Consider the following 21,849-nt stretch of genomic DNA (forward strand, 5'->3'; position numbering starts at 1 on the left):
ATCTGTGAACAATCTAATTATAACCTAAATCAAACAATATTGCTTGTATTCATCACAGGAAGAGGATGAAGAGGCTAAATGCCCTGCCAGTGGGAGAGATTTAATGAGGTCTCCAAACATGCACATGCAGTTTTAATATTGCAAACAGCCCTTTCTAAATCTTTCATCCCACATTAAAACTTGCATGCCCCCTAAAAGAGCGTGGCCGTCCAGTATCACGAGGAGGTGTGGCAACCCGCCTCCACAGCACAAGTTAGCACACTAAGATGTTCATTTTAAGACCAGAGTTATGGATGTAACAGAAGACTGAAATAATACAGAACCACAGAACAACCTCAAGCTTAGCTGAAGGTCACGCTTATCTGCTCCTGTGCTGCCTGTAAAGGTTTAGTCACAGGCTCAAATAATGGAAAAAATGCAATCTCCATATGGAACATAATAGACTCCACATCATGAAGACATAACTAGGAATAATACAGATACTGGAACACGGATTGGAGGTCGGTGGGAGAGTACTGATGATGTTAATTACAGTAACAGAATATTAAAGCATTTTGTCACAACATTTCCAGATTAAAAAATACCTAGAATGAAGACAATTAAATTAATTAGTCTTCATTGAAAGACAGCTGTGAGTTTGTGGTGGGCCAATTAAAACATTTTCTTCTAGGAAATTATGACTCAGACAGCTGTTTCATCTCAGAGATCTGTAGGATTGGGTGGAATGGTATTATCGTTCTTATGATCGTCAGGGTCAGCATCATTTTTGGGGTCGACAAAGGCCAGAATAATGTCACAAGACCCATCTGGAAAAAGTCGGAACATCCACAGGTTGTGGAACTAAGCTTTGCGCATGCATGTGGTTCTCAATCCTGGATTTAGTCCCACAGTGGGTCAATGTCAGTGGGTCAGTGTCAGTGCCTCAGTGAGGTCGGTAGCTGTGCTGTCCGTCGCCATTGAGTCAACCGTCAAACAATAGTACATACTGTCAGGGTTCTTACGATCATTGAAAACCTTGAAAAGTCATGGCATTTTAAAAATAGTTATCATTTGGCCTGGATAAGTCCTTGAAAAAAATAATATCCCAAAGGTTTTGTAAAAGTCATGGAAATGTGTTATATTCACACGTTCATGTTGTTCATTTACACTGAGTTTGAAATGATGAATATGCTTTTAAAAGCAAAACGCTCAAAATATAAGCAGGCATGCACTCTATCTATAAATGTTTATTCTTTTAATCAAACTATTGTCTGTCATTCATTTGTGTCATTTAAGGTATACTGTATGCTTTGGAATTATCATTGTTAGTTTAAATATTACATTTTCTCACTTTTTCATGTAAACACCAATTTCACAAAATGCTTGATCATGGCAATTTGGTTTGGAGTCATGGAAAAGTCATGAAAATCCATTGGTCAAAGTGTCTGAACCTTGTACAGTTAATGTTTCCCCGGCCCTTATGGCTTCAGCGGCAGTGATGACGGGAGCTTAGCACATGTTTTCTTGACTGTTCAGAGTCATAGCAAATAATTGCAGTCTTTTGTAAAGTGAAGCTTTCTATAACCGACTCTCTCTTCACCTGCACACTAGTGCTGTCGAAGGACTTCCTTTCACAAGTCACCTTCATTTACTCTGATTGGTATGAAGGTTTTAAGAGCACAGCCAATTACACCAGGAAACCCTGAAATATAATTAACTGATCAGACGTGAAAGGCCTTCACAAAGAATAATTTCTTGTTAAAACTGGAAAACCTGGGACCTCTTTAGAATTCTTGTTAAAGGAGCCTCACAGGTTTAAGTCCAAGAAAGAAAATTCAAAAAGGGGCCCAAAAAATATTTTCTTATTTGAATGTGGTTCAATACGTGATTGTCATTAAATACATTTAAATGCTCCCCAAATACTCAATAACAACAACACAATATACATAATTGATCTCTCATCTCCCTCGCTAAACTTAAACATTTCCAAATGATTTGAGCTTCATTGTTGATTCTTTGATCATATACCTACATCTGATTATTAGATACAACGTGAATAAACGGTAAAATACGAACACATTATGACAGCTGAGGAGAAATAGGTTGATAGATCATGTTGAATAGTAAATGTCCAGAGCCAGAAACTCTTTCATTGTGTAACATAATGGAGTTCTGGTTAATCGGCTAACGGAGCAGTAACACTTTTAGAATTATCACCATGACACAAAATAACCTTTAGGGAAGTTTCTGTTTTCCTTAATGTCCAAATGTGATGGTCAGCATCTAGTGGCTTATTGAGGAACTGCATTTAGAGGCTTGTTGGCCTTAACAACTATGAAATGTGGAGCATTATACAAACATTGGCCGCTGCAGTAAAAGCGTTCACCTCTTCAGATATGACGTGTTGAAAAATACTGTCATATCTGTAAAAAATAATGAAGTTGAGTCTTTCTGCTTGCGTATCAGCGCGAGTTGTTTTGGCTCTCAACGATACTGCTAGATGATGTGTGTGAATGTCACCAATTCCGCATACTTTGTTCAGTGTTTAGGGGGCAGAGACTTCAGCAGGTCATCGGTTTCTGGACTCACAGTCACTACAATCACACTCTTCAGAGTGATTCTAGGGTTTAATGGAACCATAAATGTGTGAATTACACATCTGCACAAGAATCCCTTCTGTTCAGTCCCAACATGCAAAAACAGTCTGGATATGAAGAGGCTTATTAAATATAAGTGCAGCATGTCGTATATCTGTTTGGGTGATTACGCACAAAACAATCTGAGCTCATGACCTTTCTTAATTGTTAAGACTATAAAGTGAATTTGTTGCATGTAAAAAAGGGCAAATATGAATTTAGAGATATCATAAACAGTGTGTCGTATGTAATAGAACAAGTGTGCATAACAGCAAAAACCGAAGTTACAGATGGATTTAAAGCAATCGATAACCACTTAAGAGTTTCACATAAGCATGTTTGTTCATAACTGACATTTAAATTCGTTTACTTATTTCTTTTCCAGTGGCAAATGAAGATGGGGAGAGCTCCAGCAGACCACAGGCTAATTTTGCACGTAAGTGTTCTCTCAATTCGTCATTCACTAAATTCATTGATTTCAATTCAGCACTTTTTTCAGATCAAAGTATGAAAGGACCAATTTCACTCTGAGTTAATGAGATATTAGCTGCTAAGATTTTTGACCACATTAATACTATTGAGGCGTTACTAAAGCAGAAAAACAATGTCAATCTCATTATGTGGCTAATTATCACCTTTTCTGCATATTACAAGTGATCCTCTCTGTTGTCCTGAAAACAGCAGATACAATTAAGACAGATTTACATGACACCATATCATCTTTGTAATGATGATGACAATTTTGTGATTTTATCTTGTGAACTTAGCGTAAGTTCACAAGATAAACTTGCATTGACAACACACATCCACATGGTGGCAGCATGACAAAGGTTGGGAATTCTCTTTCTGCCTTTTGCTAAGATCCTGAAAATCTTTGAAAGGAGATTTAACAATTCTGCTTATATATACAAACCTGATAAACAAATACAAGTTGGATTCATGGCCCTGTACAAAATAATTGTGACACTATCAATGTTTATTTTATTTTTTGCAGGCTCAAAGTCTCAGAGTGCTTTGTGGAACGCCATCACGGCGGGGATGGGCATCAAAGGCAAAGAGCAGAAGGCCCCCCTAAATGACCTTCGGAGTCCCGAGGAGATTCTGGCTGACGATCTTCCTGCCACAGATGAACCAGATGCCACAGAGAAAACGGCCATCAGGTTTGCTGCTGTCAGGCTGCTTTAGCAACAAATGTGTAATAAATAATACATCATTTATAATTTAATTATCATGGATTAAATCCTGTGTCAGGCTGCAGTGGGACATCGGCAGCCATGTCCCGCTCATTGTCTTACACAGGTGTAATTTGCATACAGTCGATATTTCTTTTCGCATATAGGGGAGAAAACAAGGCCAAGCATAAACAAATGGGCATCATTCTGCAACGGGTATTAATTTGGTATTCTTGAACTCTGAATAATGTGAACTTGACTATTAAGTTGAGAAGGTGTAAAGTAGACCCCCTGTTTGCTTTCTATGAATAGAATAATCTTCTTTCTCGCACTTTACATTCTCAATACACACACACACACACACACACACACACACACACACACACACACACACAGTGCTAATTGTTATGTATGGATGCTGACCTCAAGGGACGTGGGCAAGATTGATTCCACCTTGATAACAAGGACTTCAAACCACCATTAACATAATTTGTTGTCACTTTTAGAATATTGAACGTCTTTTAACGCCTGATTCCAATTAACCTTGATGGCTCTGGAGACTGTTACAAATGCCGCAAGTGGCGAGGAGTGAGCATTTGTAAGAGGATACTAAAAATGCACCGACTGCAATTGTATGCAAAATAGACAAGGAGTTATGGCAAGCTGATTTAGAGACTGTTTTTTTGTTTGTGCAGCAAAAATTCACAGACATGTATCATTTATGGGGTGTTGAGTATGAAATTATGGAACTCTCATTTGACTATTGTCTCATTTCTTTTCCCTACTTCTCTAAAAAATCTCCCTGCAGTAACACATGTCTCTTCTTTGGTGTTTCTTCATGCTATCTCAAATTACAGCACTGTTGTTCTGTGCCATAATCTTCCCCAGAACGTAGGCCCTTTTTTCCAGAGTACATGGTGACAAGGAGGAAGTAATTTTCCACTTGACTGGACTCAGCCTGTTTCTTCATTTAAAAGCTACAGCCTAGATTTGAAAGAAAAACATAGTCAGCACAGAGCAGCTAAAAGCACTCTCACCTACCTTAGAGGAAACAGCCCATTTGTCCACAGAGACAGTGACTTATTTCAATGTCAAAGGCCCATATTAAGACATAGCTTAAGCTTTAATCAGGGTGGAGAACAAATGTCAATCCCAAGCCAAATGCTGCTAAATCTTTGGCTGAGGCTGAACAATGTGCATGTGTCTGAGAGGGAATTCATTTTTGGAACACAAACAGTTTACATAAAAATCAAATATGTCAAAAAATACCCAACTTGTCAATTTCTTGTTTAGTTAAGTAATTTAAATGCTGAAATAGTGATTTACCAGCAAAAGAAAAGACCTTATAGTTTTTGTTTTGTTTTTTATTTGGTTGCAACCATTCTATATGATTCACACAGACAGACATCGTCACATCTTTGTCTGGGAAATCCCACTAAGGCCAGGGTAAGTGTTTGGCTCGGCCAACCATGGTTAATAGAAGGCAAATCCACAGGGAGTACAGAGATCTACAACGGAATGACAGATGGAAAGATTATGGCACAAGGTGATTAAATGGCCGAGGAATGAGCAGTAATCCATAATATGATGTAACCACCGTGTCACCTCCGAGGCCAGAGCTGGCTGCTATCATCCAGGTGATGATAATGAGATTTTATTGGAGAATGAAGAGGGATCATGTAAAGTGTATAGCAAGATGGAAGTGTGTGATTCAAAGGACAGCAGTCATTAACTGGGGTTGAATGAAGGTAAAAGTCAGCCGAGGCTGCTGTGATTGTTAGATAATTTTGAATATTTTGGGTTTTGTAACCATTGCACTATTTTGTTCCACAGTCCTTTTCCTTACAAGTATCCTGATGAATACCTTTTGTGTTTTGCTGGTTGCAGTTTTCCACTTTACAAAGCTGCTTGGTTATCTTTTTACCTTTTTTCTCCATCTATTTTCAGATCAGCTGAATTGCTGTCCAATACTTAGCATGTGATGTGCATAGCAGCTGTGGAAATGTTGCTGTAACAACACAATCGAGTGAATGCTTAGGCACACAGTGAGGGACAGAAAACAATATGGAGCCATTAGTGGATAAACACACACTGACTCATCTGTGTGGCTGGTGTCATGCTGTTGTTTCTGCTCATTAGGGATGCAATATGCATTTTTAAGCACTAGCTGAATGGGCTCTATGTGGTTTTCACACAGAAGATGAAACCTTCGATTTCTTTGAATAGCTTTGTGTAGAGGAGGCATGTTGTCTCGTTGTTTACCCCAAAGTCTACAGTCACTCACAATATTCCACTTGTAGCTGACTGTATGTTGTTTATGCAGTGTTGCTGTCGTAAATGTACTAGTTACTTTGCTGTAGATTCAAGTCATCAGTCCAATGATTTACACAATATAATTTGTGTACCCATCACCTCACTTCAAAAATTACAATGTATATGTGGAATGGACTACTTGATTCTGCCTTCCAATGAACCAGACGTTTTAACTGTTTTAACTGTAAATCACAAACAGCACAAAAAGCACAAGGGCAATTTCCAGTATCAAGTCTCAGGAGATAAATGAATGTGAATGGTTTTGGGTAAAGCATAAGCTATTGCCCATTCGTCAAAATCATTATTTAATTAAATAGCTAATGCCACATACATGTTCTATTGTGACTTGAGGCTAGAAACCAGCAAATTTCTTTTAATTTGATAACCATTTGACCATTGTAAAACCTGTCACGTTATAACATATTGGTGTAAATCAGTAATTAATGCATAATAACTTATTGATAAGTAACGATTGATGGAGACTGACTGAAAAATCCATCAACATGTCTATAATGTTTCGCTTGATAAAATGGCAGAAATAATTTACAAATAGGTCGAAATAAGTTGAAATAGAAAAAAAGGCAACAACACGAAAGCCAAAATGCCACAAAGTGCAATGGAAACAGATTCAGCAAACAGCACAGTGGAGCATGTGACTATTTTCATTAATTTGAGGTTTAACTGAAGTTCTTTTAATTATATCATCTCATTGTGCCTTCGTCTTGCATTTTTAGTACAAAACAGCCTTTTTTTTAATTGAGCATTCTCTCACCATATTTGTACTCTTTTCTTCTCAAACTGAGTTGTACACAGTAGCAACAACAGGGTCACACAAATAAACATTTGATGACCAGAATCCTCACAGACACACTTAAATTCACAGTCATGCACACATGCAGCTGGAGCTCAGACACCCTTCTGTGGTCAGATGTGTGATTGTGATTTATCTATGGTATAATTGGATGCTGTGTGCCGTTGTGAACTTTACAGTTGATTAAAGCGGCTGTCTCCATTGTGGCAGCCCACAGTTTTGGAGGCTGACCCGCAGGTTCAGAGACCCCCACTGACATCCCCCTGTGCAGAAACAACCCCCATCACTAGCCTCACTAGCCGGCTAATGAGCCTCTGCTGGCCAGTGTGACTGGAAGCACACGGGCAAATGGCAGAGCTATTCATCAAAAGGATTGAGGCGGGGCCTCACAGTTATGATGTTAAGGAGTTGGATCACGACTGTCTGCCACATGTCGCTACATATTACTGGGTCAGGCTTTTAAGCATGTTATTCTTCTGTCTAAGAGTGTTTTCAGCAACAGGAACAAAACAAATAATTTTAACTCTGCCAATGACATCCAAAGTTCAAAGTTGTGCTAGCTAGACATATCAATGTTGTTTTGGGTCAAATATAGCTTCCAGCCTTTGGTTGGATCAATATCTTTATTCCCTCTTGTGCAGCCTTCAACCTTTCACTAATACAAATACTTTTGCGGTTATTGATTGATGCATATATGTTTATAGTGTTAACATATTGGTAACAATGTTCATAGTGTTAATATATTAGTAATAATGTTCACAGTGTTAACATTTTAGTAATAATGCTCATAGTGCATATCATTTTAGAATTACAATTAATTTGGAAAGTTCTAACAAAGATGAGATCAATACCAAATATTGTAAAATATTATTTATTTGTGTTTTTCCACAAGAACACTTAAAACATCTACAACTGATATGATGAGATCAGTTCACGCTTTCTTAAAATGCATTCACATCTGGACTGAAAATACACTGTGGTTATTTCTTTGAATCTGCTCTTACCTTCATCTCATACCTGCTGACCTCACGCAATACGATCTATTCACCAGGCAGCAACCTCCGGTTCTGGTAATGTGGAAGTGTCTTGAACTTGAATTATTTGCAACTGGAGGTGACTCCAGTTCCAAAAAGAAGTCAGATTGAATCTTTGAGAAAATTACCTTACCTCTCACTTGATTTATTACCTAAAATGTCGACGTAGAGGCGCAAATGGTCCATGGTATATTCACTTTGCTCAGCTTGTATGTGAAGACGTGAATATTCTTGTCTTTTTAGGCTTTGCACATACCTTATTGTGGGTTAGTATAGTAACAGGAGACCAGCAGTTACAGGCTTGAGGCACTCAGGGGGGCAGCAGAGTATTTTATTGTGTGCATCAATTTGCTGTGTTGCTTGTCACTTTGAGCTGTTTGAGATGCAGTGAGTGTGACGTTTACTGAGTCATAAACCTGAAGTGAACTCTGAAGTTCATAATAATTATCGCTAGCGGCAGAGACACAAGTTAGAAGGAGATTAAAATGTAGATATGAGCACTTGTATCCACAAACACTGGTTTTGAATAGCTTTTGAAAACATTTCATGAAAACTGATAATTTTTTCTTCACAGTTAAACCTTAGTTTGGAAACAACATTGTCATTTATGTGTTGGGAAATGTTTACAGATTTGTATTATAAAACCCTTTTGAAAACTCAATAATACAAAAATCTATGTTGTAGAAGCTAAATAAAGAGATAGTTTGATATTTAATTCAATTAAACTTATATATATATATATATATATATATATATATATATATATATATATATATATATATATATATATAAGACGAGAAAAGAAAGGAACACACTGTTAATCACAACCTAAAAATATCAAAGGCCATAAACCTTAACAACTTTAAATTGATATTTATATATAACAATAATAATATTATGATATTAATGATAATCATAATAATAGCAATGCATTTATTGTTAACTATGAATGTCTCAACAACGTTCCAAAAAGATGCTGACAGAGACTAAAAAAGCTGTCAAATGCTACACCCAACGCCAGAGCTATTCATACCTGTAAGCTGCTTTTAGCACTTTGTTTGGGTTATCCATTCTGCATTTAGACTATACTGTTGCCTTCCAACAGCTCTCACTAACACCCTCCTTTAACCTGTTCTAAAAAGTACAGGTGGCTCAGACTGTGCAGTGTAAATGGTTGATAGTAAACCAGTGGTAGTAGCAAGTTGAGTATTTAGAAAACCACAGAGACAGATTTTGTGCAGCAAACCAGAGCTGAAATAAGTTGACATGATTGTGATTTTTAGGAGGTGGAGAGAAACATAGAAAAAGTCATAGTAATGTAAGTAGGCAATTGTTTGCTAACATATTGTACATAAATAAGCACTTGGTAAGCCGCGACTAAGTGCAGGCTTCTGTTCCTGTGAGGTTGCTGCTGTAAGGTCAACCAGAAGGGTTCTACTGCCATGCTAACAGCTGTGAGGCTTAGGCAAAGCTGTGGTTTGAGCTAAATGCTATTGTTAGTCACAATTTGGACCTGCTCGATGAAATCTCCGGTGACCATGACAATGTTGGTGATGGGTAAGAGTTTGGTGTTTTTAAAAAGTGACAGAAGACAGAAACAACACGTTGTGCGACGACGACAAGTACGAGCCGCCGGACAGAGCCAGTCCCGCCTGTCATTATATCTTACCCAGTTACAACAGATACAAAAGATAAGTTTTTCTGATTGGCTGTTCGTGGAGACCATTTCATTTTTTTTGATTGGCTGATGAGTGGCACCTCACAGCAGAACTCTAGGGGATTCGGGGGAGACGGCTTGATTCCTTCATGGTGAGGGCAGCGCGGCTAACTGTCATCGTACTACTCAAATGCTCAAGCCTGATTTCCTCCCTCTTCACCTCGGCCTTCATTTGTGTTGTTGTATGATCACCTTTGACCTATAGTAATACCTCTTGGAGATGAAGTAATAGGAAGTTTCTTCTCTAAGGTATTTTGTTCACCTCCATCACTCTGCAAATAAATACAACTGTATGGCTTGGTGCCCTCAATTTCTCCCACCCATCCTTCCATCTCCACAACATCCAATCCAGAAGGAGAAATTAGTAATAGATGGAAAAACATACAGTATTTTGTGATGGATGATCATCACCAAAATGTGGTCATTACCGCAAAGGCGGTTGCTATTTTGATACATAGATATCCTTATCGGCTTGCCTGGAAATTTAAATGAGATCTGAATTTTTCATGTTCCTCCAAATGACCGGGGCTGTTAACGTCTTGATTTCCATGTGTGAACTTTGAGGGAGCCTGAACACGGTGACAAGAATACCTCAGCAGAGTGGAAAGTCTCTCTGTCATAGTCATACGAATAATTAACTCTCCCAAGACTTAATGCATTAGCATTTTTTACGAGCAGTTGATGTGATAGTAATTCATCAGGGACATATTTTGATGATCATTATGTGAGGGGACACTCAATTTCTGCTCTTGTGTTGTTTCATCAGTCTTGAAATAGAACAAAACGGGGCCTACATTTGTGAAACTCATTCAGACATATAGCTCCCCTCCCCAGAAGGCAAAGCTTTTACTCACATTCTGCTATTTGACTACATGAAGAATGTTGCATTGCTTTGTGACGTCTATCTGTTAGAATATTTCTGTCAGAGTGCTAATACCTCAGATTCCTTCGCAACAACAACATATCATTTAGAAATGAGGAACAAGCAAAAGACCTCCATGTATTCCTAATATTTCATTACATGCTTGCATGAACATTGTTGTATTGACCCTCTCCCCATCCAGTGGTCAAAACTAGCCACAATGTCACAGTGCCTGAGGTGTTTCATTCATCAGTTGGCAATACCATTTAAATATTCCCTGAGATTTCAGTGCAGAGACTCAGGGCCTTAACTCTCAACAAGACTGCATTCTCCTTCTGCTATGTTATGCATCAGAGACCTTTTTTGTAGATAATGTGAGATGTTATAACTATTCTCTGTTTAACCCTTAGTAATATCAGAGTGTATTGTCTATCTGTGATCAAACATCTTATAATGAGAGTTGTCAAATGTGACAGAGAGAACCATTAGGAGCAAGAAGTGATACGTAACCTATTTCTATCAGCTTTTTTAACAAGCAAACAAGGATTAATTCTCCCTCATAACATGTTTGACTTAAATAGCTCATATTGGCCTAGGCTATCACTGTGTCAAGTGAGTGTGAATGTCAGATTGTTGCTTCGGGAAGTTACAGTTATTGTCAAACCACCCCCACTCCCAATTATAATGTCGTGAAGGCTTTGGGGAAGGAATTACAGATGCTGGTTGACCATCCACGCACTTCAGTTGAAGCTTCCTTACACCTTAACCATTTATTAACCTTAACATATTTTCCATAACTACAATCGTATCTGAACTGTAACCATACTGAAATTGTATATTATTATGTTTTGAAAAAAATCAACCTTGTCATGCTGAATCATTCTACACTGCTGTTCTTGTGTGGAGGTGGTGGATGCAATTAGACAAATCTGCCTTTATTGAGCACATTTCTTCTTCTCTCTCCACACCCAGACCATTCAAATCTCGCAAACTTCTAATCAAGACAGTTAACTTTTTCTTGTATTTCTTTTTCAGACAGCACTTTCTGTGTATCATTATTCAGATTCAGAGTGCAATGCAGCTTAACTTGACCTTCTTAGTCAATACTATAGTTAATACTTTTGAGAGAACCAAGGCTCCCAAGGCTCAACCTTGTTCAGTGTCACATTTACACATACAGAGGACACAGGACATCAGGTCCCTGGGGTGCAAACCTGTGAACAGTTTGCAGTGAAATATGAAGCTACTGTTGTGGATTCCCCTCAAGTTGACCTGTCAACTCTAGCTGTTGCTTGAGATCTCGTGGGGCCCGGCATACATACGGTACCTCCAGTAAAACTGAGAAAAACACAGCAATAAATAGTGGATTGAAGAAAGACAGCCAAAAAGAGAAAGAAACTGAAAGCCAAAGATAGAGAGAGAAAGAGACATAGATAAGTATGCCTTTGAAGAGAACATCAGCAGGCTTCATGGCACTCAGGCAGACCTCTCTCCTTCCTCCTTGCAGAGGACCCATCTCAGCAGATGAAAGCAGGAGCCTCTTTGAGGTGGCACCCTTGGATTATCCCTGCATCCTGCATCAAGTAATTGAAAGACCTAAGAGTATGGTAGGGGGCTCAAAGAAAGGGGGTCTGGGCTGAGTCATCCTTGCAAGTTTTGGACTTGCAGAAAAAGATAAAACTAATTGGTTTCAACTAGATGTCCAGTGAGCAAGGCGCGAGAAGGAGAGAAAGCAGCAGGAAGGGCAAAGCCTTCTCCAGCACATCCCAAAGATTCTCAATGGGGTTAAGGTCTGACCTCTATGTGTGAAAATGATGTCTCATGCTCCCTGAACCACTCTTTCACAATTTGAGCCCGATGAATCCTGGCATTGTCATCTTGGAATATGCCCGTGCCATCAGGAAAGAAAAAAATCCATTGATGGAAAAACCTGGTCATTGGTGTACCTGGTCGTTGCTGAACCTAGACCTGACCAACTGCAGGAACCTCAGATCATAGCACTGCCCCAACAGGCTTGTACAGTAGCCAGTAGTAGTTAAATCTAGGTGGCGACTTTTTTGGCTAGGCAGTGTATAAAACAATGAAATGGTTTATTATAGCAATCATATCAAACATTTGACCTAAATGTCTCTCACCTTTCAAAGTAGTTATTACGATGTATAATGCTTCACAGGTTAAGTTAATAACAAGCATAGAGAGATAACTAGAAAAGGCATGTGAATACTTAAAGCTCAAATGAATTGCAAAGCATTGCTGAAAAAGCAGAAATGTGAAGTGATTCCAAACCTGGTAGTTTAAATGTACAATTGGCAGAGTTAGAAGCTGAACTGAATCTAAAATACATTGTTGTAAAGCTGGAAGATAAACTCTCATACTGTCGTGATAGTAGTAGTACTAGTACTTGTAGTGGTAGTGGTAGTAGTAACAGCAGCAATAGCAGTAGTGGTAGCACTACCGGGAAAAAGTTGTAGCGATAGCAGGAGCAGTGGCAGCATCAGTAGTAGTAGAAGTATAGTATAAATAGTAGTAGTGGTAGTATTGGTAGTCTATACGTCTACTGACGTATAGACTTTTTCAGTCTGAGACAACATTGGTGCCTATGAGGTAGTTTCTTGGAATTCCTCTCAGGTTGTTACGGAAAAATCTTTAAGTCGATTGGATTCAATAGTAATATGTCTGCCATCACAACACACAGGATTTGCTACCTTTTGACCAAGAGTGAACATTTTGGGATGTTAGCAAAAAGGTGATCCATACTTTTATAAATGAGAAGATTATAAGGAAATGTTCTAAAGAAGAACTAGAGGACTCAGCATCTACAATATTCAGTATTCAATAACTGACACACCTTTCATAGTGGATTGGATATAACACATTTATAATCAGGACTTGTTGCCTTGTGATTGCTGCAGATATCATGAAACCGTCTAAAATGTTAAACTGGCCCGTTAACCTCAAACATTATCTGACCAAATGAGGCAGAAAGGACAATTTGGCCCTGAACTGTAGAGGACATGCTGTAGTCTGGTGTGTGTGTCAGAGAAAGCTAGATACAGAAAAAATATTATATCTGGGGGGGATTGAATATGGGATGGTCCTGAATGAGCTCAATGGATCAGAGTAATCTCAGTCAAATCAGTGTCAATGCACTGTCTGCACGCCGTTTAATCCTCTCTGGCATGGCATTTAACATGTTGTCCAGCAAATGTATTACGATGGATACATTTTCGTCCCTTTGAATGTTGATCTACACAACTGTCGAAGTCTGCACTTGCGTCATGATATTTACCTTTATATTGCTGATGAAATAAGCACACGTACATGTGGAAGTGTCTATGCATCAGAGAATAAGGAGAAGGGAAAGCTTTGTCTGTTTTGCAGTCAGGAAAAGGTCACGCGTTTCAAATCTTTCCTCTGACCAAATATTTGCTTACAGTCATCCAGGTCACTCTCATCTTCATCATCTCTTCACTTAGAGGTCTCCCCCTCTGGTTCCTTTCCATCCACAATCATTTTCCTCCCTCACGCCCTCTGTTTTTTTCTTCTTCTTCCAATGGATGAAACAGGACATGGTTTCTCATTATCAACCAGACTCCTCCCTCTCTTTGACTGGTGGTGTTTCTCCTCCCTCCCTCTTGTGTGAACTCGGCAGTGAGCGTTAATCCCGGATTGTGCTGCCCTGTCGTCTGCATCCCGTTGTTGCCGGGAGAGCATGGCATGGCTCCAGGACCCCTGTGCTCACACAGGGAAGAAGTGAACGAATGAGCGAGAGAGAGAGAGAGAGAGAGAGAGAGAGAGAGAGAGAGAGAGAGAGAGAGAGAGAGAGAGAGAGAGAGAGAGAGAGAGAGGCAAGAGAGAGAGAGAGTCAAGAGAGAGAGAGAGGCAAGAGAGAGAGGAAGAGAGAGAGATACTGTTTCACAGCTGCTTGAGCACTGCATTGCACGGAGTGTTGCTGAGTTTCAGTCACACACACTCTCTTACATTAACAAGGGAGAAAAGAGAGAAAAAGGAAGGATGACGTCCGGTTTGTCGCAGCTGAGGGTACAAATGTGAATGAAGAAGAGGAAACCTCGGTCACGTCCTGGGTTCCACCACATTGCAAACTCTCTCTGCTCGGTGCTGCGTCTTCCTCACTGCTCACACTTAAGAGGGATTAAACTTTTGTGTGTGTTTGATCTCTTGCTGGTACATCTGGAACTCTTTGAGACTTGAACATGGAGTCTCCCACCAAAGAGATTGAGGAGTTTGAAAGCACGTCCCTGAAATACCTGCAGCCAGAACAGATTGAGAAGATTTGGCTCAGGCTCCGTGGACTGTGAGTATATCCACTTTTACTGTTTCCAACAAGTGTGTGTGTGTGTGTGTGTGTGTGTGTGTGTGTGTGTGTGTGTGTGTGTGTGTGTGTGTGTGTGTGTGTGTTGTATTGTTGCGTATGCCTCTGTGTGAGAGAAATATGTTGTGCCCGTGCAAAGCTTTATTTACACGTGAGTTTAAACTTGATCTGTAATAGTTTAATCACAGGTACAGTCTGATATGAACATATACACAGGACACTCCCGTCATAATAAAAGCTCCACCTCACTTTAGTTTTGCATATTTGTAACTTGTTTTTGTGTGTGTGAAAGTTTGAGTTTGTGTGTGTGTGAGAAAGAGAAAAATAGAGAAAGAGAGAGAGAGAGAGAGAGTGAGAGAGAGAGAGAGAGAGTCAGAGAGAGAGTCAGAGAGAGAGAGAGAGAGAGAGAGAGAGAGAGAGAGAGAGAGGAATTATTCAAGTCAAATAGCTCCGAGCTACCTTCTTTGAACTATTTTAAATGACTTGTTTACAATATTGGGCTGCAAAAGTAAACGTTATAGTTCAAGTGTTACCTGAGGGAATTTTCTCACAATTGCACCGTTATTGCATGTTTATTCAAGTCAAAGTGCTTTTTTTTTTACTGCCGTGCATCATCATTTTTTTAGGAAATGTCTCTTCATGCTGCTTGCCCTTTTAACACCATGTAACACTTGTCCATGTAGAATTATTATGCGACAAGACATGAATGACTGAATGTCCTATTGTTGGTTGAAGTTAAGGCACATTTTATATTTGTATCTATTTTGTTTTGTCTCTCTTTTACGCCTTATGCACCAACACCATTTATTTTGTAATAATATGAAAGCCGCTCAAGCCTCACATTTCAAATGTCTACCAGATCCTTTTTTTTAGAAACCCTCTATACCATAATAATACTTCCCCACACCCACGAACCTATCAACGTCTCTGTGACCTTTCACCCTTTGGATCGAGCCCCACACATCATATATGCAAGTTGAAGTGGGAATGTTCTCTTTTTCATTTTCATTTCTCCTCCTTCTCACTCAGCAGGGGGAGGAGACGGCAGTGTCGCTCGGAGGGTTGCGTTAGGAAAGAAATATTTCATGTTACCGGTGGACGTCTGAATGAAATGCAGTTTCCTTCTGCAACACAGATGACAACTGAGTGAATGAACCGTTTCTTGGGGCTGCAGTTCATCGATCTGCCTTCCTCCCTTCCCCTCTCACATCACTATTTATTTATTTGTGTTATTTTCACGGTATGGCATTTTTATTGTTCTATGATTAGTCATGTTTTCTCTCTCTTTCCTGTGTCAGAAGCCCAATATGTGGGTCCCTCCACCATCATCCGCTGCCACATTTAGTTTCCTCGGATGACTTCATTGTCTTTTCATTTGGTCACTGTCATGAATTCTCTATCATAACCGTTTGTCTTTTGGGATATTTGATGGATAGTGAGTCAGATGAATGTAACGGGGGCCCGGCCTTTATTTATTTTTTTCCTTTTCTCATCACGACAACGCTGCAGTCTGCTCGGAGCTCTGAGGGCTCCTGTTGCGTGTCAGAGATCACATTAGCCTTTAATCTCAAAAAGAGCCTCCATCAGAAGAGAGGGAGCTCCAACTGACAGGCAGCCCCCACAGATGTTGACGCTTCACAGTGTATGTTTTGTGTTTAAAAGGTGGAATCGACACTATGCAGTATATGGTTGTGTATGTGCAATCGGGAAAGGTTGTGCTTGTGTGGAAGATATATATTGGATGCATATTTAGCGGCTTGGTGACATTTACTGTATGTGCTGCCAGCTCACCATTGGAGATTTGTTTGGCAGCTGTATGTTATGTGTGTTTGTTCACACTCGTGTGTGCTGGATGGCTATCACAGCTTTCTCTCTGGCACAGTGTGCTCCACAGAGGACACAGATCATCCATGGATAGACAGAGAGAGCATTTGCTTTGGACAGTTTTCCCTCTGCTCAACCATGAATGACGCAGTCTAAAGGCTGGTGACATCCACTGAGCAAGGCATGAGCAGCGTCTTGTGTTTTAAAGGCACATTTCTGTTTTTATCATCGGAGAATGAATTCCAATGGATTTCCATTGGTAAATAAGATCACTGCAACATGGCCGACCTCGGCGTCACAGCCTGATTAATGGAAATCAATAAATTATTTAATCACTTGATCAACAGTTCATCACAGAGAGCTCCCTTTAAGGGAAGGGCATCTTAGATTTGGTCGAAGGAGGATCAAGGATGCTGTGTCCGCTTTGTGGAACCAACCGATTTGTAATGCACTGACTAACATAAAATAAGATAATCCAAGACAAACAAGCAGCGGTTAGCCATCCAACCAGCTGTTTGAAAACACCACACAAATATAAAGGTTGAAATGCTGCTTCCTGTAACCTTTATAATTACAATAAATCTTGGAATTTCCATGACCCCTTTCAACCCACATCCTCATTATGCTGAGGACATTGCATTAAAGCCAGCTAATTAGAAGAAGCGCTGTGTGGTTGACACACATATTTGGACCTAAAGAGAGCTCAGTGAGGAGGGGGAAGTGTCAAAGGTGGAATACAGGACAGAAGAAGAAGTTAGGAGAATAGGACATGCGCATACTCAAATTTTTCTCATTTTGTTATTTATTCTTATCTATGTCTATTTTGCTATCCATATCCTTTTGAACTTTAAACTTTTTCGCTGTGTGCGAGAGTGTTGTGAGTTTTAAATGGCAACCATCTCATTGTGACACACTTTGTGTCTGTTTCATTTTAATAGCTTGATGGGCCCTGAGTGAATGATTAAATCTTTTTTTCTTACTAGTCTTGAGGGAGCTCTTAACATATCTTTTACAGGAAATAACTTCCTTAGCTTGCACTTTTACATTGAGCTTGAGGAACAAATCATCTAAGTGCTATGAATTCTGCCTGACTGGAATTTTAATCCATGTCTATTGTGGAGCTGCAAGTGGGTCCATCCTCTCCTCCACTTTGCTATTATGAGTGCTTTAAGAGTGGGCCTCTCTCCCTGTGTGTGTGTGTGTGTGTGTGTGTGTGTGTGTGTGTGTGTGTGTTTGTTTGTTTGTTTGTAGGCATTACACTTTTAGAGCCAATGCTGTTACCTCTTCATAAAGTTGTGTTTGTGTTTTAGGCCAAATGTTAGGATGACTGACAGTGTTCCTGACTGCAGTTAATGTGTGTGTGTGTGTGTGTGTGTGTGTGTGTGTGTGTGTGTGTGTGTGTGTGTGTGTGTGTGTGTGTGTGTGTGTGTGTGTCTGCACGTGCTTTTGCATATCCTTATGCCTCTTTTAAACGCCTCATCTGCATAAGCGATTGTTAGCATTTGCATTATTATTTTTGAAACTGAATAATACTAATATTACTTTTTTAAATATATTAATTTGTTTACATTTAATGTCTAAATCTACAAATCAGATGCAGTGTAATTCTCCCGATATGTTATTTGTATTTTTTTGCGATAATGTCTGCTGTCTCATTGGCTCTACGATTATTATTATTATTATTATTATTATTATTATTATTATTATTATTATAACGTAAACACGGTAGGACAGAAACCTGCATAAACACCCGAGTCAGCTATTGGACGTAGGGATTTTTTCCCAAACATTATCTGCAAACCATGCTGTTGATGTAATGGTGAACGACATAATATTTACTGGAGTTCATTTCCGTGTGATATTAAATTTTAACCCTGACTATCCGCTCATCTCTCATGCAACTGAAGAACATTTTAAGAATGAGACGATTTTCGGAAATATTGCAAAACTCTGAAGTTGTGGTTCTTAGGTGATGCCCAATGTCTTTCCTGCAATTTCCTTGTTAAGAAATCCAACGTGTAAACAAGAGAAACATTTAAATTGATGTCTCACTATCCACCTGTTTTGTCTCTCTGTCAGGCGCAAGTACAAGAAGACGTCCCAGAGGTAAGACTTGCTGCTGGGACACAGGATCTCCTCCTCCTCATACCTCCCTCCTTTCCGTCCCATCTCATCATCCTCCTCCTGTACACTCCCCCGATTTCTGGATTTTCTCCCTCCCTCCTCCATCCCTGGACCTCACTCTGGACTTACTCCAACCTTTTTTTTTCCTTCCCTCTTTATTCATTGTTTCTTGTCTTGCAAAGCACTTTGCAACTCTGTTATAAAAGTGCAATTTCAATTAAATATATTATTATTGCTATTATGATTATGATTATTATTATCATCATCATTATTCTCTCCTCTTTTCACCAACCTTCATTTAAGAGGGTCACAGATCTCAGCTGCACTATTCAAACACACGTTGTCACACTTGTATGCACAAATAAATACTCTTGCTTTCTCTTGCTCCTTCTCTCTTGTGTTGATTCAAGTGTCAACTCATATCTCGCGCATAATGGACAGAAATTATGGGGACGCAGTTGTTTTAGAATCATAAACAACTCACAGCATTTTGAAGATTGACAAAGAACTCGAGTGCCATGCACATTATCTTCTTTATTATTAAACTCTCATTTGTTTATTTCTGTTGGCGATGCTCAGGGGAAATCAGGCCTTCCATTATCTGAGACTTGCATGCATTAATTTACAAGCACGAAAGCAAGGATTCATTAATGCCACTGGATGCGTGGGTTATGCAGATTTAAGTATCATTTGTTAAAGATGTTTCAGTATTGATCTGAAACATGCTTTTATTGTCCTTCATTATTCATCTGATGCAAATTGCATATTGTATGGCTTTAGAGGACCCAAAAGACCTTGTCAAAGTGACTATAAAAATGACCTTTTAGTATTATAATATTTAGTCTGATTTAGAAATTAAACTAGCGAGATGCTTTTGTTGTAAGTGGTTGAATCTCCCAGCTTGATATGTATTGTATGCATGTCTGTAGTGTGTATTTATACTTCCTGGGTGTCCTAAACAGCTTCTCTTCCATCACTGTCTCTCTCTCAAGAAAATATGCACAGATCCAACCTGTCAGACCTGATACTGATTCTGATACTTTTGGGCTTTGTCAGCCAAAATCAGCCGATACCAGCGCTTTATTCATAAGCTATATGTCTCACTGTGTGGAGTGACTGGAATCCTTCTTAAATATCTAAGGCAATGTCAGGCTTGACTTAAGCATTGCTTTTCTCACTTTGTAAAGGAACATGTAACACACTCCAGAGCTATTTTTCAGTCATTTTATGGGTAAAATAAAAAATGCACTGATGTACTGAGGTGCTATTTATTAAACATATTGGTATAGTCATGAGGCTATATTTTGTCAGTCAACATTTTATTTAGTTTACATTCAACACTGATCAGGTTGTGACGTCCAGCAGGCATCCACCAAGTGAAATGTACAGTGCACTTTAAAATGCGTTTTAAAGTGTACTGTATCCTCATTTGTATCCTCATCCTTTTTGACTTTATTGACTTGTTCATGGCACCCAACTACAATACCGTTTGTATTATTGAAGGTGCAAATCTTTAAAATCCAGTCACAAACATATTGACTAAGTAATTTCCTACAACAGCTGGGCACTGCAGTTTTTAACAATCATTATTCAAACATGAGTGGATTTGTCATGGACTATTTTCAGAAGTGGATTGATACTATTTGGTGCTTTAGTGCCTATTTACAGCAGCAGGACCGTGTATGTTGGATTGACTCTAAATACTGGCCATGCTCATTGTAATGAAGGAACCTGTCACATGTCACAACAGTGTGGCTCATTGATGGTTTTGGACAACAATGGAGCTTTACAGCGCAGAAGAATCCGCTCTTTCACTCCACAGGCACTTGATAGTAGGATAAATACATTCTTAATTTCTGTCTTGTCATGATGTTTTTTACAATCACAATCAAATAGAATATCGCCAGCATTATCCTTTAAGAGTGACGAAGATGGTAATTTTGAAACAACACCGTATGTTCTCAGTTCTGGATTGATTTATAATTTTCAAATATTTTGAACTAACTCTAAAGACAGTTTATTAATGCATACATTACAGTGCACCACTCACTTTGTGTTAAGTCAATAAATGAGAAATTGTAACTGCTCGACAACTGAAGCTGGAAACCAAAATAGGTTGCTGTAGCGTCACTCTAATGCCGTTTCATGGCATTTTCCTGTGAGCTGTGGGATTGCCGCGCAGTAATTGATGAAACTCTTTTCATGCTACTTATTGGCACAGTGTGTGATCGTTTGGAGTGGTATAGAGCTAGCAGTTGGAAGCCCTGGTTCTCTCTCTCTGTCTCTCTGCCTCTCTCGCTCACTCTGATGGGTGGGTGAGTTCCTGTGTGGAGGAGCCGGGTGATTGACAGCTCCATATGTGTCTGTGTAATTACGGCCGGGCTAATTGGCAGAGAGGAACACTGGGACATTGTCATTACTGACACACCAGTACAACCCCTAACACATGCAGATGGAAGGAGAGATATCCCACTTCACATCGGGATGGATGGAGGGATGGCGGAGAAGAGTGTTTGTGTGCAAAGAGAGTAAAGAGAGACGGAGGAAAGGCTGTAAAGACTGGAACAATTTCTATCTAGGTCTTTGATCCTGTTACTTATGTGTGTTTGGAAACAGTTTGCCCATTACTATTTTGGTCACATGGTCACTATTGTGCTCGTTCAACAATTTACGTTTTTCTCATCCCCGCACCCTTTTGGTTACTGTTGCTATGCGCCGTCAAACTTACCATTCACGCGCCGCAGAGGTAACAATGGCGCATTTACGTGCTCGCTAACATAACCCTGTTTGCATGCATAATTGACATATTTATTAAGTAAGTAGAACTGGTGAAATGTATTGTTTTATTTCTAGTTTCATAAAGTAAGTTTCAGTTTTACTAATACAAGACAATAATCTTTGCTGTTCCGTAAACTCCTCATGAACTGCAGCATTGCGCTGCAGAGGCGCTTCACCTTGGCACACACACACACACAAACACACACAAGTAGTATTAATAATTAAGTATGTGTTTGTTAAACGATCGAGTTTGGCGGGAGCTGTGA

At 39.4% G+C, this 21,849-nt stretch overlaps 1 protein-coding gene across 7 annotated transcripts in view; it reads left to right on the top strand.

Moving 5' to 3' along the window:
- pde1cb (phosphodiesterase 1C, calmodulin-dependent b) overlaps positions 1-21,849 on the top strand; it is a 79,999-nt gene that overhangs the window by 12,753 nt on the left and 45,397 nt on the right. For 3 of the 7 annotated variants that reach the window (XM_068569603.1, XM_068569548.1, XM_068569564.1), the window contains 3 exons: positions 3,001-3,051; positions 3,610-3,775; positions 18,761-18,787. In XM_068569603.1, coding sequence (XP_068425704.1) covers positions 3,654-3,775; positions 18,761-18,787 — 149 coding nt within the window. In that variant the 5' untranslated portion in view covers positions 3,001-3,051; positions 3,610-3,653. Of the gene's footprint in view, positions 1-3,000; positions 3,052-3,609; positions 3,776-14,401; positions 14,840-18,760; positions 18,788-21,849 lie in introns of those variants that run through there. The other 4 variants (XM_068569556.1, XM_068569574.1, XM_068569583.1 and 1 more) reach the window with 3 other exon arrangements.

The sequence above is a fragment of the Clinocottus analis genome, unplaced genomic scaffold, assembly GCF_023055335.1.
Source record: "Clinocottus analis isolate CAN_PGR_092001 unplaced genomic scaffold, fCliAna1.0.p SCAF_11, whole genome shotgun sequence".
NCBI classification, from domain to species: Eukaryota; Metazoa; Chordata; class Actinopteri; order Perciformes; family Cottidae; genus Clinocottus; species Clinocottus analis.